This window comes from Grammomys surdaster, unplaced genomic scaffold (genome assembly GCF_004785775.1).
Source record: "Grammomys surdaster isolate TR1022 unplaced genomic scaffold, NIH_TR_1.0 125580, whole genome shotgun sequence".
Taxonomy (NCBI): domain Eukaryota; kingdom Metazoa; phylum Chordata; class Mammalia; order Rodentia; family Muridae; genus Grammomys; species Grammomys surdaster.
Genome location: NW_021620426.1, coordinates 430,227 through 445,079, shown reverse-complemented (window position 1 = coordinate 445,079; position 14,853 = coordinate 430,227). Strand labels below are relative to the sequence as shown.

Below are 14,853 nucleotides of genomic sequence, written 5' to 3'. Positions count from 1 at the left end.
ATGTTCCCAGGTGGGAGAAGAGTGTTCAATCATTGTTATTTTTACCTATATACATGTGTGATAGGGTATGGTGTGTGTGTGTGTGTGTGTGTGTGTGTGTGTGTGTGTGTGTGTGTGATTGAGTGGTGTGTTGGTAAGCATTCCCATGTAAATATGTAGGTACTAAAAGAACCTTGGGTATCTTCCTCTTTTCCTCTCCATTTTCTTTTAAGAAAGAATCTCTCACTGAATCTAGTCATTGTCATTTTGTCTAGACTGGCTGTCCAGTGAGCCTCTGGCATCCATCTGTTTCTTCTTAGAGCTCGGATGGTGGTGTATTGTGCCACACTTGGCTTTTTCATGTGAGAACTAGGGTTCAGAACTCAGGTCCACACGATTTTATGACATGCACTTTACCCAAAGAACCATCTAACCCACCTAAAATATTTATTTCTTACAGATCTTAGTACTGTTTGTAATATTATCTTGTACATGTGTTACTTTGTCAACAAAAATTTTATTTAATATTTAGAAAACTAAACAAGTTAATAGTATAGTCAACCTGTAAATTTGATAACATTCAAAGAACCATCCATCATTGTAAAATGAAAGATTCTTAAATTGCAGATGAAAAGGTAAACAAGCAATCTATGTCATCCCCTTTTGCATCAGGAGAAGCCAAATGACTTGAAATCTTTTACTAAGCTCCTGGTGGAGGCTCCTACATTTTTATCCCTTTCAATCCACTCTTGTTTGGATGCTTATTACTGCTGCCTTAGGCTACTTCAATAACCTGCTAAATGGTTTCCTCTCTCTCTCCAATCTTCCGTTGCCAAGATTAATCACCTTAACACTCACTCTCAGGTCATTTAAGCACCAGCTCAAAACCTTTTCTTTGTGGTTGCTATTGCCTGTTCCACAAAAAATTCTCACACCTTCCTCCCAAGTTCTAGTTAGCCTATGTTCTGGTGATTCTGAACATGTGTTCTGCATCTCCTATCTCCCCAGGTCCTCACATATGGGAAATCTCTTCCATTTGAATTGACTCTCACCCCCAGATAGCCCAAATATCCTCAAGCCACTGAGATTACATCAGCTAGAAGCAGTCACTCATTAAGTCCCTAGTATTTTATGTTCCTTTTTGCTGTACATCACACTTCTTATTTGATATGTATGTTACTTATGCATTTAATATCCCAGGTATTCCAGGTAGAATATAAATGTCCCAAAGATTGATTGTGACACACATTTCCTCAGTCCCCATCAATTTAACTTACTCAGTATTCAATGGATGCAGATGTGAATGAGGTAGGCTGTTCAATATTCATTATGTTGACTTCTTCATCTCAATTTGATATCCATTGCTTCCGATGATAAATTCCATTAACATGAAACACAGTAAAGACTCATACAATAAACATGGAATGCTCAGTACTGAGAATCATTTTCTTCTCAGGCTCCATTTAAAATGCTCAGATAGTTGCAGCGAGAATCCTTGTATAGAGGAGGGCTATTTTTATAATAGAAATGAATGACATTTGGATTAATAGGTAATCTTCTTGGATGGTATACAGGGCCAGAAAAAGAGACTACTAAATCCTTCAGCATAAAGTACAAGCTTTAATAAAGAAGCCAATAAAATAAAGGACTTGAAAAGACACAGTGAAAGGCATATTCAGGTCAAACGCAAGCACTGTAGATTGATGCTGGCCCAGCTCCTGTATCCTTCCCCCTCTTCCTCTTTCTTTTTGTATTGTAAGCCAGAGGGCTTGTTCCTCTTTCATTGCCACAACTCGACTTCTATTCCTACATTTTTACCTGACCATTGTAAAAGTGAATGTGATCTTTTTGCTCGTTTTAATTATCTTTTCACCAGTGTCTTCTAAACTCAAAGCAAATGTATGCCACTATTTCTGGACAAAGTCCTGGCACTCTGACATCATGATCAAAACTCATAACACGAAACAGTTTCTCTGCTGCTTTCCTGCTTCCTCCTAGTCCACACTGCCTGGAGACCTTTCAGTCATTGCTGCTATTTCTCTCGATTTGTAATTGCAGTACTGTGTCGAGTGACCTTGCCTCTTTCTCTTTGACTCTTCTGCTTATTCTTCCAGAACCATCCCAGCTGTCACCCTTGTCTGGCATCCCTCTCTCTCTTCCTAGGCAGTTTCCTTCTCTTCACCTGGAACCTGGTCGGGCTTCACACCTAAATCTGTCACCATGTTTCACCTTTCACTTGTACTGTCTTGTTTATACACTTGCCCCAGAGCTGCAAGCTGTTTCAAAGCTTGGGACTGTGTGAGAAAGGTCATTCTTTCTTCTGAGATCAGCATGGTGCCGGCATAGCATGGAAGATAAGTGAAGAAGTGTAGGGAGCCTCCTAATGGATGCTGCCTGGATTTCTGTGAGGCTGCTTCTCCCTGTTCCCCATTCTGTCTGCTTCCCATATTCAAACCTAAACATGCTCAGTTTGAATCTGTTACCTCCAACTTCGGGTCTTCACCTGGCTTATTCCTTTATGTTCTCTTGGCCTCAGGTCCTATGTACCCTCCCATCTTTCCTTATCTAACACACTTCTAAGTAGATGTTCCCTATTGCCCCTCTCACCTACAACATTCTGTCTTAACATTGTTTGCCCAAGTATATGAACCGCATCTGGAAATCATGGTCATTTGTGGATTTGTTTTATTAGTGTTCTTTTATTTATGCCCACATGCCTTTTTAAGGACGGGGCTGCTAAGTGTCTATAGTATGCTAGTGTATATAGTAGCTACTCAGAATATGAATGAATAAAGAGTAAATAATTTCTGCATCTGGAACAAAATCTGAATGAAAACAAACATTGTTCCCATCTAGAAGTCAGACTCTGGGAAATGTTTCTAAAGTTTTATGGGTGCTGCTGATACTAAAAATAGGAGTGCCTTGAGGCACTTTTTTCTAGAGTTCTGCTATGATAACTCCATTTGTTATTTAAAGCCTGCCCTTAGTGATGCATAAGTCTGTTTAAATTGACTGTATTGAGAAACAGTGCCACAAAGGAAGTAGAGGAAGGAACACTTGCATTATGGCTACCCTGCCAGCAGGATATGATCCTCAGATGCTCAGAGTCTCAGTGCCCTATACAATAAGACAAATGAAATGCTTGCTCAATAAATATTAGCTCAACTACTGAATGGATATCTTAGTACTTTGTCCTGCTTTCTTCAGGAGGGTTTGGTTTTTCTGCTCAGCTCCTCTCTGCTAGCCTAGGGTTTACTGGCTTTTCCCCACTTATCCATTGCAAAATATCTGGGTCCTGGCAGCCTGGAAAAAAGTAGAACCAACCAAACCTTTGAACAGCAGTACCTGCAGTGGCCAGAAGAGAAGTCTGTTTGGGGCCCATGTGGTGACATTAAAAAGAAACAAGTTTTAAAAGAAAGAAAGAAAAGAAACTGAAATTTGTAGACTTGGGAGATAGCAGGCTTTGACATGTAAGTATGGGAACCTAAATTCAATCCCTAGAATGTACGTTAAAAAGCCAGACTGGCAGTGCTAAGGCGGTAGGAATAGGAGCTAGATCCCAAGGGCTCTCTGGCTAGCCAGACTAGACTAATTAGTGAGCTCCAAGCCACTAAGAGACCTTGTCTCCTAAAATAAGATATATAGCTCTTGGGGGTCAATACCCAAGGTTGAGCCCTGATGTTTATGTGCATACATGTATATCCATACAAACACTTATACCCACATGAACATACACATGCATTCCCACAAAATAATATCCATTTGCTTTGCTTGCTGAAAAAAAATCACAGTAAAAAATTCTTCAATCCTCCTTGTATTCTAATTAAATGCATCATATATCTGAGGGCATGACTGGTATGTGGCAGTGTGCTAGATGTAGGTGAGATGAATAGAACAGGAGAGATGCTGTCCCTTGAGTGTCATATGTCCTAGAAGGACAGAGGGCTCCTTATTGTGATATAATGTCACAGGATCAAGTCTAAGTTGTTACTCCCATACCCAGGCTGCCTTCTCACAGTTCTACATCCCATTCCTCCAAGAGGATGCCCCCACCCCCAACGCCTTCCAGGCCTCCCCATTCCTTTAGGCCTCAAATCTCTCAAGGGTTAGGCACATCTTCTCTGACTGAACCAAGACCCTGTAGTCCTCTGCTGTATGTGTGTTGGAGGCCTCATATCAGCTGGTGTATGCTGCCTCGTTGGTGGCTCAGTGTCTGAGAGATCTCAGGGGTCCACATTAGTTGAGACTGCTGGTCTTCCTATGGGGTTGCCCTCCTCCTTAGCTTATTCCAGCCTTTCCCTAATTCAATCACAGAGGTCCCCAACTTCAGTTCATTGGTTGGATGTAAGTATCTGCTTCTGTCTCAGTCAGCTGCTTTTTGGGCCTCTCAGAGGACAGTCATGCTAGGCTCCTGTCTGTAAGCATGTCATAGCATCAGTAATAGTGTCAGGCCTTGGAGACTCCCCTTGAGATGAATCCCAAGTTGGGCCTGTCATTGTACTTCCTTTCCCACAGTCTCTTCTCCATGTTTGTCCCTATAGTTCTTTTAGACAGAAACAATTCTGGGTCATAGTTTTTGAGTGTGGGATGACAACCCCATCTCTCCACTTGATACACTGTCTTTCTATTCGAGGTGGACTCTACAAGTTCCCTCTGCCAACCATTGGGCATTTCATCATTTCATCTAAGGTCCCTCACTTTGAGTCCTGAGAGTCTCTCACCTCCCAGGTCTCTAGAGGACCCCACACACATTCCTACCCCCTAGGTTTCATATTAGCCTTATTTTTAAATTTGATCCAATTTTTAGGTCTTTAGAAGCATGTGACTTATTGCTCTTCTCTTGGAACTTTTAGTTTGTATTAATATGATGCAATTTATAATAAAAATAAACCTTATAGGCATAATTGTGAGTGGAACTTTAGTAATGGTGTCCATGTGTTGTCAAAAAAAAAGTTAGCACCCCGACAGTCTCACATTATGAAAGAACTAAGACCTTTCATTAAACAATTGCTGAATCTTGTGCAGTATAGTGTGCTGGGTTAATACTAGAAAATGACCCATCAGCAGAAACACTCCCTCTATTCAGGAGATCACTTTTCAGACCCATCCATATGCTAGACACTAGGAGTGTTCGGATGAATGACATAGCCATTGCCTTAAAGAAGGTGGCAGTCCAGGAGAAGACAGACATTAATGCAGATATAATATATTAGAAAGGCTTCATAGAATCAGTTTCTGCATCCATGGGAAAAGAATGGTCCATGTAATTTAAAGATACAGTAATCAAAGGAAACCAAGAAAAGTTTCCCCTGGGTAGAATCTGAGCCTTTGGAGGACAAAGGCCAAGGAGGATGTGGGGAAAGGAACCAGGAGTGAAGATGGAACTTTTTTTAACTCAGATGATTGGAAGCACAGAGTTCAGGACAGAATATGGAATGAATGTGAATATGAATATAGAGAGACTGCCTGTGGAGGTTCTGGGATATATGCACGTATGAAATAACCCTAAGGATGAGGCAGCAGGCAGATAGGCAGAGGGGAGGAGATGGCAGTATGGTACTGGTATAAATCAGTTTGCATTCCCTGTGAATAGTGCAAGCTGTGCAGCCTTCCCATCCCCTTGCTCTGATATATTGTGACAGCCACTGCAACTCAGGAAATGGTGACTTATATATGTCACTACTGTGTTTAATTTAAAGTTTGGATTTTTTAGCTGACATAAATAATAGAAAAATTTCATTTTGATCTTGTACCATGTAAAATTTCACATACACACATGGGCCTTTTACTATTTTAAAAATTTAAAATTCTAAATGACATTTATTTACTTATATGGGGAGGGCATGCACATGTCACAGCACACATAAGAAAGACAGGGGACAACTTGTGTGTCAGGTTTCTCCTTCCATCATGTGAGTCCTAGGAATTGAACTAGGGTCATCAGGCTTGTGGGGCAAGTGCCTTTACCCACTGTGCAGTCTTGCCAACTCTAAGGTCTTTTCAAAATTAGTCATTTATTATTATTGGTGTGCACATATGTGCTAATGCATGGTGTACATGGCATGGTGGTGAACAACTTTGTGGGGCCACTTCTCTTCTTTATGTGAGTTCCAGGTAGTAAATTCAAGTCATTAGACTCATCTGGGCTATTTGAGTGGCTCCTGACTGGTGATGAAATCAGGTGAAACACATCTATCTCCTTAAACATTTATTCATTTTTTTTTTGGTAAAAATATAAACAACAGCTACTACTACAACAAACATTTGGACATGCTTTAGTGTAGAAATACACAGGATCTTATCACCTACAGTTAACAACTATAACTCCTATTTAATTGTAAGTTACTGTCCATCGATCATCCTTCCCCTATCCCTCCAACACTTGGACACAGGCCATATGGAAAGGGGTCATGTTTTCCATATTTCCAGGTGTCTAATGTATATGTTAGGATAGATCTAAGAGCTAGTGCAGGCAGTTTTCTCTCTGTAAGATGATATGTCTGAACTATCATTCTGTGTTTTTGTTTAAAGTATTTGAGTGGGGCTCAGCTGTTAAGGTGGGCATCATTGCCCTGAGGACCTGGGTTCTATTGCTCTTGAATTCAGGGCCATAATTGTCTTGATTCATAACCTTCCATTATCTAACAATGAAAAAACATCAGAATTCAAAAACAGTTATCAGCTAACTGCTAAATTGTTTATCCATTTCATGCCCTTTGGTTTCATGTGCTTGTATTACCAACTAAGATATCTGATTAATCAAATGGTTTGTATTTCCTGCTTTGTTAAATAAAAACAAAAGGAATTTGAGAGAGCTAATTATACTTGATGTTTCACATCAATTTTGGTTGCATTTTATTTTTCCTTTAGTCATCAGATGTTTTTTGTAGGAGAACATAATATATGAAACAGGCTATTTAATAATGTGATAATTATTACTAACTATAATCTAAGGAGATGAATTCCTATTAGGTGTATATTCACAGATGCCATTGTTAGATGCCTTGATGATTATTGAGAATAATCAGGTGTTGTTTACCAGACATACCAAAAAATGTTAGTGAGCATTGTTTTTCATGTATAGAAGATAATTATGTGGTTTGAAAACTTGAAGGAAAATATAAAACAGGTTGGAGTTAATTACAAGTTATTCAGCAGTCTAATGACAAATCAACTGTGAGTTTTTCTTCTATATGCCTGTGTGTGTGTGTGTGTGTGTGTGTGTGTGTGTGTGTGTCTGTGTGTGTGTGTCTGTGTCCATGTGTATTCAGTTGTACATGAGTCTCTAAGTACCCATCTGTATAAGTGTATGTAGAGGCCAGAGGTCAACATCAGGTTTCTTCATCAATTCTCCATATTACTATTTTTGAGACACTGTCTCATTAGCTATGCTAGTCTGGCTGGCCAGGAAGGCCCAGTGCTCTTCCTGCTCTGTGTTCCCATCATGGCTGCCTTTTCAAATGGGTGCTTGGGATCTGAATTCAGGTCAAGTTTTTGTGGTAGGCAATTTGCCCAGCTAGCCACCTACCCAAACCTTTGGATGTTTGTACTTTCTACAAATGGTTCTGGATATCAAAAACCCAGTTATTGATCTGAACTTTAACTTAGACCTCCTATAATTGCAGAAATGGGAAGAACTATGTGGAGCAGAACACACTTGAGTAACCCTTTGTCCTGCTGTCTGGGTTTCTCCTTTTTCACCAGTACTTGGCAGGTGTTTTATGGTTCTTTTGTTTTCATCTTGGGGAAGAGTTGAGAACTCAAATCTGGAAGTTTTATAGTTACCTAGATTATTTACAACAAAATATCACAGACTGTGCAACTTAGCCTTTGCAAGGAAGATCTTCCAAGTTGGTTTCAAATACCTAGTGGTAGCCTTGAACTGTCATCTATACAAGTAACATTATACAGTCTGGGTAGATTCTATTTATGTATTTAAGAATATATAATTATATATATAAATATATAGTTATAGCTATATGTATATTATATTTATTATTAACATATATATACTATATGTATAATTATATACATATAATTATATCATTATATGTGTTATTTTATAACAAAAGTTTCACAATACCATGAATTTGAAAGATTGGGTATAGGAAATGAAAGGGGGAAAGTTATGCAATTGTATTTTAATTTTAATAAAATGATTTATCAAAAATTAGAAGTCTATATTTGCACTATTTCTCCAGCTAAAAGACTAAAGTAAAAGTTTTGATAGCATTAGAATTTTCTCATTTGTGGGGAAGGTAGGAGCCATATATATGTATCTATGTATATATGTAAACATTTACATATATATATATATATATATTAACTTGCATATTATATATATGCTGTCTTAGTTAGGGTTTTACTGCTGTTAACAGACACCATGACCAATGCAAGTCTTATAAAGAATAACATTTGATTGAGGCTGGCTTACAAGTCAGAGATTCAGTCTATTATCCTCAAGGTGGGGGCATGGCAGTGTCCAGGCAGTCATGGTACAGACAGAGCTGAGAATTCTACATCTTCATCTGAAGGACGCTAGCAGAATACTGGCTTCCAGGCAGATAGTATGAGGGTCTTAAGCCCACACCCACAGTGCTATACCTACTCCAACAAGGCCATACCTATTCCAACAAGGTCACACCTACAAATAATGCCCCATCCTGTGCTAAGCATATACAAATCATCACATATACACGTATGTATATATATAATTATATATGCATTTATAAAATATATTCTCTTATATATTGTATATACATATGTATACATATATACACACATATGCATACTTATACATACATATAATACTCTTTTATATTGCATCCAGACCACAGTTTCCCCTTACTCTTCTTCCCCTAATTTTCTCTCCTACTTCCCCATTCCCCATTCTTCCTCTATTTTCCTTTGAAAAAGTATTGGGAGATTGACATATTCTGAGCCTCCTTCCTTGGCTTATTGATGACAACTTCTCTATTTATCTTCACGTGTACATTTGTTATGGTTCTTCAGAGACACAAGACATGTGTGTGCACATATGTGTGTATAAATATACCTAAGCATTATATATTTTATATGTGTGTTTATAGATAATTTTACATTTTATAGGAGATACGTAGTTAGATGGCTAAATCAATGGAGATGATAGATAGATAGATAGATAGATAGATAGATAGATAGACAGACAGATAAATGATAGATGATAGATAAATGGTAGATAGATGATAGATAGATAGATAGATAGATAGATAGATAGATAGATAGATAGATAGATGGAAGATAGGTAAGAGATTTATTTTTAGAATTGACTCATGTATTGTAAGTTATAGTTGAGGGCAAAGCAATTGTCTGACTGAATTCTTCCTTGCTTAGAAGAGTTGTCTTTGTTCTAATATGACTTCTTCAGCTGATTGTCTGAGGCCCACCCATAATGGGAAAGCAATCTGCTTTATTAAAAATCCACTAATTGAAATGTTACTTCTCATATAAAATATGCTCACAGAACATCCAGAATATATCAAGTATCTAAACACTAAAGCTTTGACAAATTGATACATGAAACTAAGCATTTCATCTCCAATTTTCTCTGTAGCTATCTTAGCTCTACGTCCCCTTGTTGAGTGGAGACTAGTCATATTTGATCAGAATCCTCTATAATGACTTCATTTTAAGACCCTATTTTCAATATGGTCATATACTTTTTCTTATGGGATCTGAGTATATGAATGTTTAGGGATCATAAATATGACCCAAATGGCATTAATTTGAAAGTAAGGAGAAAGGTAATTCAGTGTGGAAAATATTCTTCCTTTTATTAAAAAAATGTGTATTCTTAATATGATCCTGGGGTACTATATTGTCAAATGTTCAGATACTACAGTAATCCAAACTCAACTGCCATGTTATATTTTTTCTTTTTCACATTTCTGCAGTCTAGATGTCAATTTTAGTTTTTCTTGTTAATGGCACCTATATTATTATAAAAATTATTAAGTTTAAGAAATGAATACTTTTGTTTCTGGTTCTTCACCAGTCTCCATTGTATATATCTTATTTCAACTTAGAGAGCAATAGGTAATATATTTTTGCATTGAATTATAAAATCATTTGAGTTCACTATTAAAAGCAGAGTTTCCTTTCCTACCCTTAGAAATAAAGGAAATAAATGGTGCAGAAAAGAGAAATAAACACTGGGAAATTACTGAAGAAAAGAAAGTGGTTAATTAACCAATAGTTATAAAATGAGAGCAAATTTGAAACCATACCATTGCTAGTCCTCCTGTGCCATAAGTAAAATCTGCCATCATCTTGTTTTTTATATCAGTATCTTGGCTTTTCAGAGCTCTCAAACTCACTTACTCTAAGTGTCAAATATTTCTTTGTGTCTGTCACTAATGATCTAATTTATTCTTTTTAGATAAGAACAAGCTGTTCCTCTCCAGAGCTGTTCACAAGTCCTTCATTGAGGTTAATGAAGAAGGGTCAGAAGCAGCTGCAGCCTCTGGTAGATATTAAGTGGTTTTCTGGATGCTTTTTACTTCTTCCAAATTTATATTTCTAAACAATCTTGGGTGGAAATGGAGATCCCTTTCAGATCTAATACCAAAGAGGCCACTGTGTTCCAAGTTAGAAGTCAAGCAGATGTTAAAACAGCCTGAATGTTCTCGATAGAATGTGAAATGTATCCATACCTAGCCTTCCAAAGAGGCATTACTGAGTGGCAGTTCTAAGAGAAGTTCCTCCCGCAGGGATGTTTGCATAAACATTTTTATTATTCTAATGTGTGTTCAAACATTGTTTTCCTTCCTAATTACTCATGGAATTTAGTTCTAAATTTTTGTCTGTAGAAAGCTTGTTTTGAAAAATTAGACATACACATAAGAGTTGATAGATACAAAAAATACTTTTAAGTGCTTTTAAATAATAATAATAGTAATACTAATAAAGAAATAATTTTATTTGGTTGTTTTGTTTTGCTTTTTGTTTTTTGTTTTGCTTTTTGTTTGTTTTGTTTTTTGTTTGTTTGTTTGTTTTGTTTTGTTTTTGAGACAGGATATCTGTGTTGCCCAGACAGACTTCCCTGAAGTTACCTCTGTAGAGCAGGCTGGCCTGAAATTCAGAAATCAGCCTGCTTCTACTAAGAGTGCTAGGATTAACGGCGTGTACCACCACTGCTGGGCTAAGAAAATAATTTCAAGTTATCAATTTTTAAATTGACACATATTCCATTTCCAGATTACTATAGTTAATTGTCCTTTACTATTTTTGTGTGTGATGGATACCTGTTCATGTGTGCAGACATCGGTATGTATGTCATGGGGTGTTTGTATGGCAGAGGTGGGCATCAAGTGTCTTTCTTAATAACTATCCATCTTATTTTCTTGAGACAATTTTAGTCTCTGAATCTGGAGCTTGTCAATTTGGTTAGACTAGCAGCCCAATCAAAGAGTCTTTCTACTTCCCCAGCACTAATTTAAAATGCAACCCATTCTACCATGCTGAGCTTTTTTCATGGATGCAGAGTATCTTCTGCATCTTTCCATGGATGCTCAAGTCTTCATGGTTGTGGGGCAGATACTTTACTGACTGGGCCTTCTTCCCAGCTCTACCCTTGATCATTTTGATGGTTCTGATTTCCCAAGATAACCAAGAATGATTCACCATTGCATTTCCTGCTTCCTCTACTGATATAGGATTACTTCCATTAAATGTTAATCAGGTACAGTCAAATTTAGTAAAGCTTTCTGTTACATAGTGATATATTAGCTTACTGTCAGGTGTTATTTTTTACCCTCATCAGTGACAACAATACTTTCAAGAGGGTAAGGAAGCAGTCTTTGGTTTATAAAAAAAAAGAGATTAAAATTATCAGATAACAAAGCAGACTGTAGCAAATAAGCAGGAACCTGAATAGCCTGCTTCTCTTACTGCTGACTTTTCCTTTATTATCCCATAGAACACTTACTACAGACAACAGAAATACCTTGAAAATATTAAAGACTGCCTTCAATTTACAATCCTTTTTTTTCATTCTTCCCCTTAATAGAAAAAGAAGTTTGATTAAAATACAAATACTTGTCCTAGATTAAATATAATATTTTTACAACAGGGAGAGTAAATCACCCCATTATTTTGGTTGATGTAGACGGAATAAATGACTTATATATGGTTGTTTTGTTTTCTTTAATGCATCAAGTGTAAATTTTAACGCTTTGCAGAAGAGCTGGGGGAAGAATTAAGAAAGTAGAAGGGGTTAGGGACTCCACAGCAAGACAAACAGATTCAAGTAACCTGGACCCTAAGGGGCTCCCAGAGACTGAAAAACAAACCAGAGAACATACAAAGGCTGGGCCTAGATGTCCCTCTACACACACACACACACACACACACACACACACACACACACCCCAGATGTGAAGCTTGGTCTTCATGCGAGTCCCCTAACAATGAGAGTGAAGGCTATCCCTGTGACTCTATTATCTACCTGAGGATCCATGTCCCTAACTGGGCTGCCTTTGTCTGGCCTCAGTGACAGAGGATGTGCCTAGTCATATGGAGAATTGACTTGCTAGGGTAGGTTGGTACCCAGGGGTGCCTCCCCTTTCTCAAAAGTAAAGAAGAGGATGGTGGAGGGTGGGACCATGTGAGGGAGGACTGAGGAAGAGAAGGTCTTTAATCAGGATGTAAAGTGAGTAAATAAATGGAAAAAATGTTAATGCCTTTAAAACATTTCTGTCTTAAAACCCCTGTTTTCTGTAGATTGTTGCCTTTTGATTAAATGGATAGACATAAATTTTTTTTTGGAAAATTCTTGTGAATCTCTGCACATCCATAGACCTGTAATTACTTTCTCTCTGCACCATAGGAATGATTGCAATTAGCAGGATGGCTGTGCTGTACCCTCAGGTTATTGTTGACCATCCATTTTTCTTTCTTATCAAGAACAGGAAAACTGGTGAGTGTTTTACGTGAATACAACATTATTTCCCAAGCCACAAAGAAGCTGTCCATTTTTAAATGCTACATATTTTTAAGATTTAAGATTGTTTCCAATGTTCTTATGCTTTTAAAAATCAAAATTATATATATATATATATATATATATATATATATATATATATATATACTTTTTTAAACATTGCTTCCAGGAAATATATGTCTCATGTTTTTCTTTACTCTCCTCTTCTGTTCATTTCCAAACCAATCCAGGTACAATCTTATTCATGGGACGAGTCATGCACCCTGAAACAATGAACACAAGTGGCCATGACTTTGAGGAACTTTAGGTGATGACATTTGAGTACAAAGAAAGCAGTTACAAGCACATTATGTTTGCAAGTGGTATATATTTAGGATTTTTGTTTTACAGTATTACTTAAGGAAATATTTAAAGTAGTTCTGGATAGTAGTAATCCATGTGACCTATAAGTTATCCTGTAAAAAAATGTGATCAGTATAAAGATTATGGTCCCATCGTGTCATTGTGTCTGTTGTGCTGTTGTTGAAAATAAAAGTATATATTGAAAATGTGAACACCTTTTTTCATTTTAGAGGTAGCTGTAGTCTACACAATACTGTATCTGAGATTTGAAAACTATGTTGTTTAAGAATTGTAGTAAAATAATCCTACAAAATGTAGAAACTGTTGTTTCTGAATTTCTTCATAATCTTGCAGAATCAACACCAAAGTGAGCAACATACATGTATATAATAAGCAATACTGTGAAGGGGAGGCAAATAGGCCACAGACATTGAGATTGTCATTTACAATAAAGCCCCATGATTTAAGATTTAGGAGAAAAAGTGGAGTATGTAACACCCATAGACATTACTGACTTTATGTATACTGTAGTATTATATTTTTAAATTATTAAAGTATACCTCTTTGATTTATTGTTAAAAGTTTACTGTGAATCAGAATGCCACATGACTCTGAAAACAAGCTCAGATATCTAATTAGCTATTCTGGATGACATCAAGAGACCCCCATGGAGGAATTCCCATGTACCATTTAAATTTTAGTGATTTTTTTGATGTTCAAACAAAGATGAATTTACAGAGTTGCACATTCTCTTTGCTATACCCAAGAAAGGCATCAAGTGGTACACTGATGTACCAGAAAAATAGATGTAATTACATTATAAAAATATCACTGGCACATGTATCATATGGAATCCATGCTTCTTAAACTTAGTATGTCCTGTTGACACCTGGTCACTTATTACAAATATAAGTTCTTATCCAGGATGTTTAAGGTAGAGTGGGTACCAAAGCTTTCTAACATTTCTGACATCCAAATGATGCCACAGATATTTGACCATAGCCTTTGCTGTTTGTCACTTGGGTTGCAAAATTTTACTTATAGTCAACATCACATTTTGACAGATTAAGATTAGAGAGATCAGGGTGAAGGCAGGAGATAATCTACACTAATAATACAATGCCCTTGTCAAGCACTGGTGTGATTCCAAAATATTACTAGTATGTACTATAGATAAATATAAGTTTCTTCTGTATATTATAACACTTGAAATACAGTCGTTAAAAATATGGAGACATTTATAGGCAATTGCCATGAAAGAATTTATGACTATCCAAGAACACAGCACTTAACACTGATTCTTTTACAGCTTATATTTTCAGAGAACTTGTAGTTTATTCATAAATCTTCATGTTACTGTAGAGTAGTGCTCTTGTTTTATTTATAATTTATGAAGCTAGGTTGCCTGATGTTAATTCACTGTTCACATTCTGTGCTAAGAACAGTCTTTATCTCTGTATCCTTCTTGTTAATATGACATATATGGCTATACCTATATGTTCATTAGTTAAATAAATGTATTGCCTGTAAGGAGAATAAACATCATTATGCAA

The 14,853-nt window shown here is 36.8% G+C and overlaps 1 protein-coding gene across 3 annotated transcripts in view; it reads left to right on the top strand.

The window, feature by feature from the left end:
* The window catches only part of Serpini1 (serpin family I member 1), a 78,380-nt gene extending 63,527 nt beyond the window's left edge, over nucleotides 1-14,853 (top strand). For all 3 annotated transcript variants that reach the window (XM_028786774.1, XM_028786772.1, XM_028786773.1), the window contains 3 exons: nucleotides 10,397-10,483; nucleotides 12,845-12,934; nucleotides 13,189-14,853. In XM_028786774.1, the coding sequence (XP_028642607.1) occupies nucleotides 10,397-10,483; nucleotides 12,845-12,934; nucleotides 13,189-13,265 (254 nt within the window). In that variant the 3' untranslated portion in view covers nucleotides 13,266-14,853. The remainder of the gene's footprint in view (nucleotides 1-10,396; nucleotides 10,484-12,844; nucleotides 12,935-13,188) is intronic.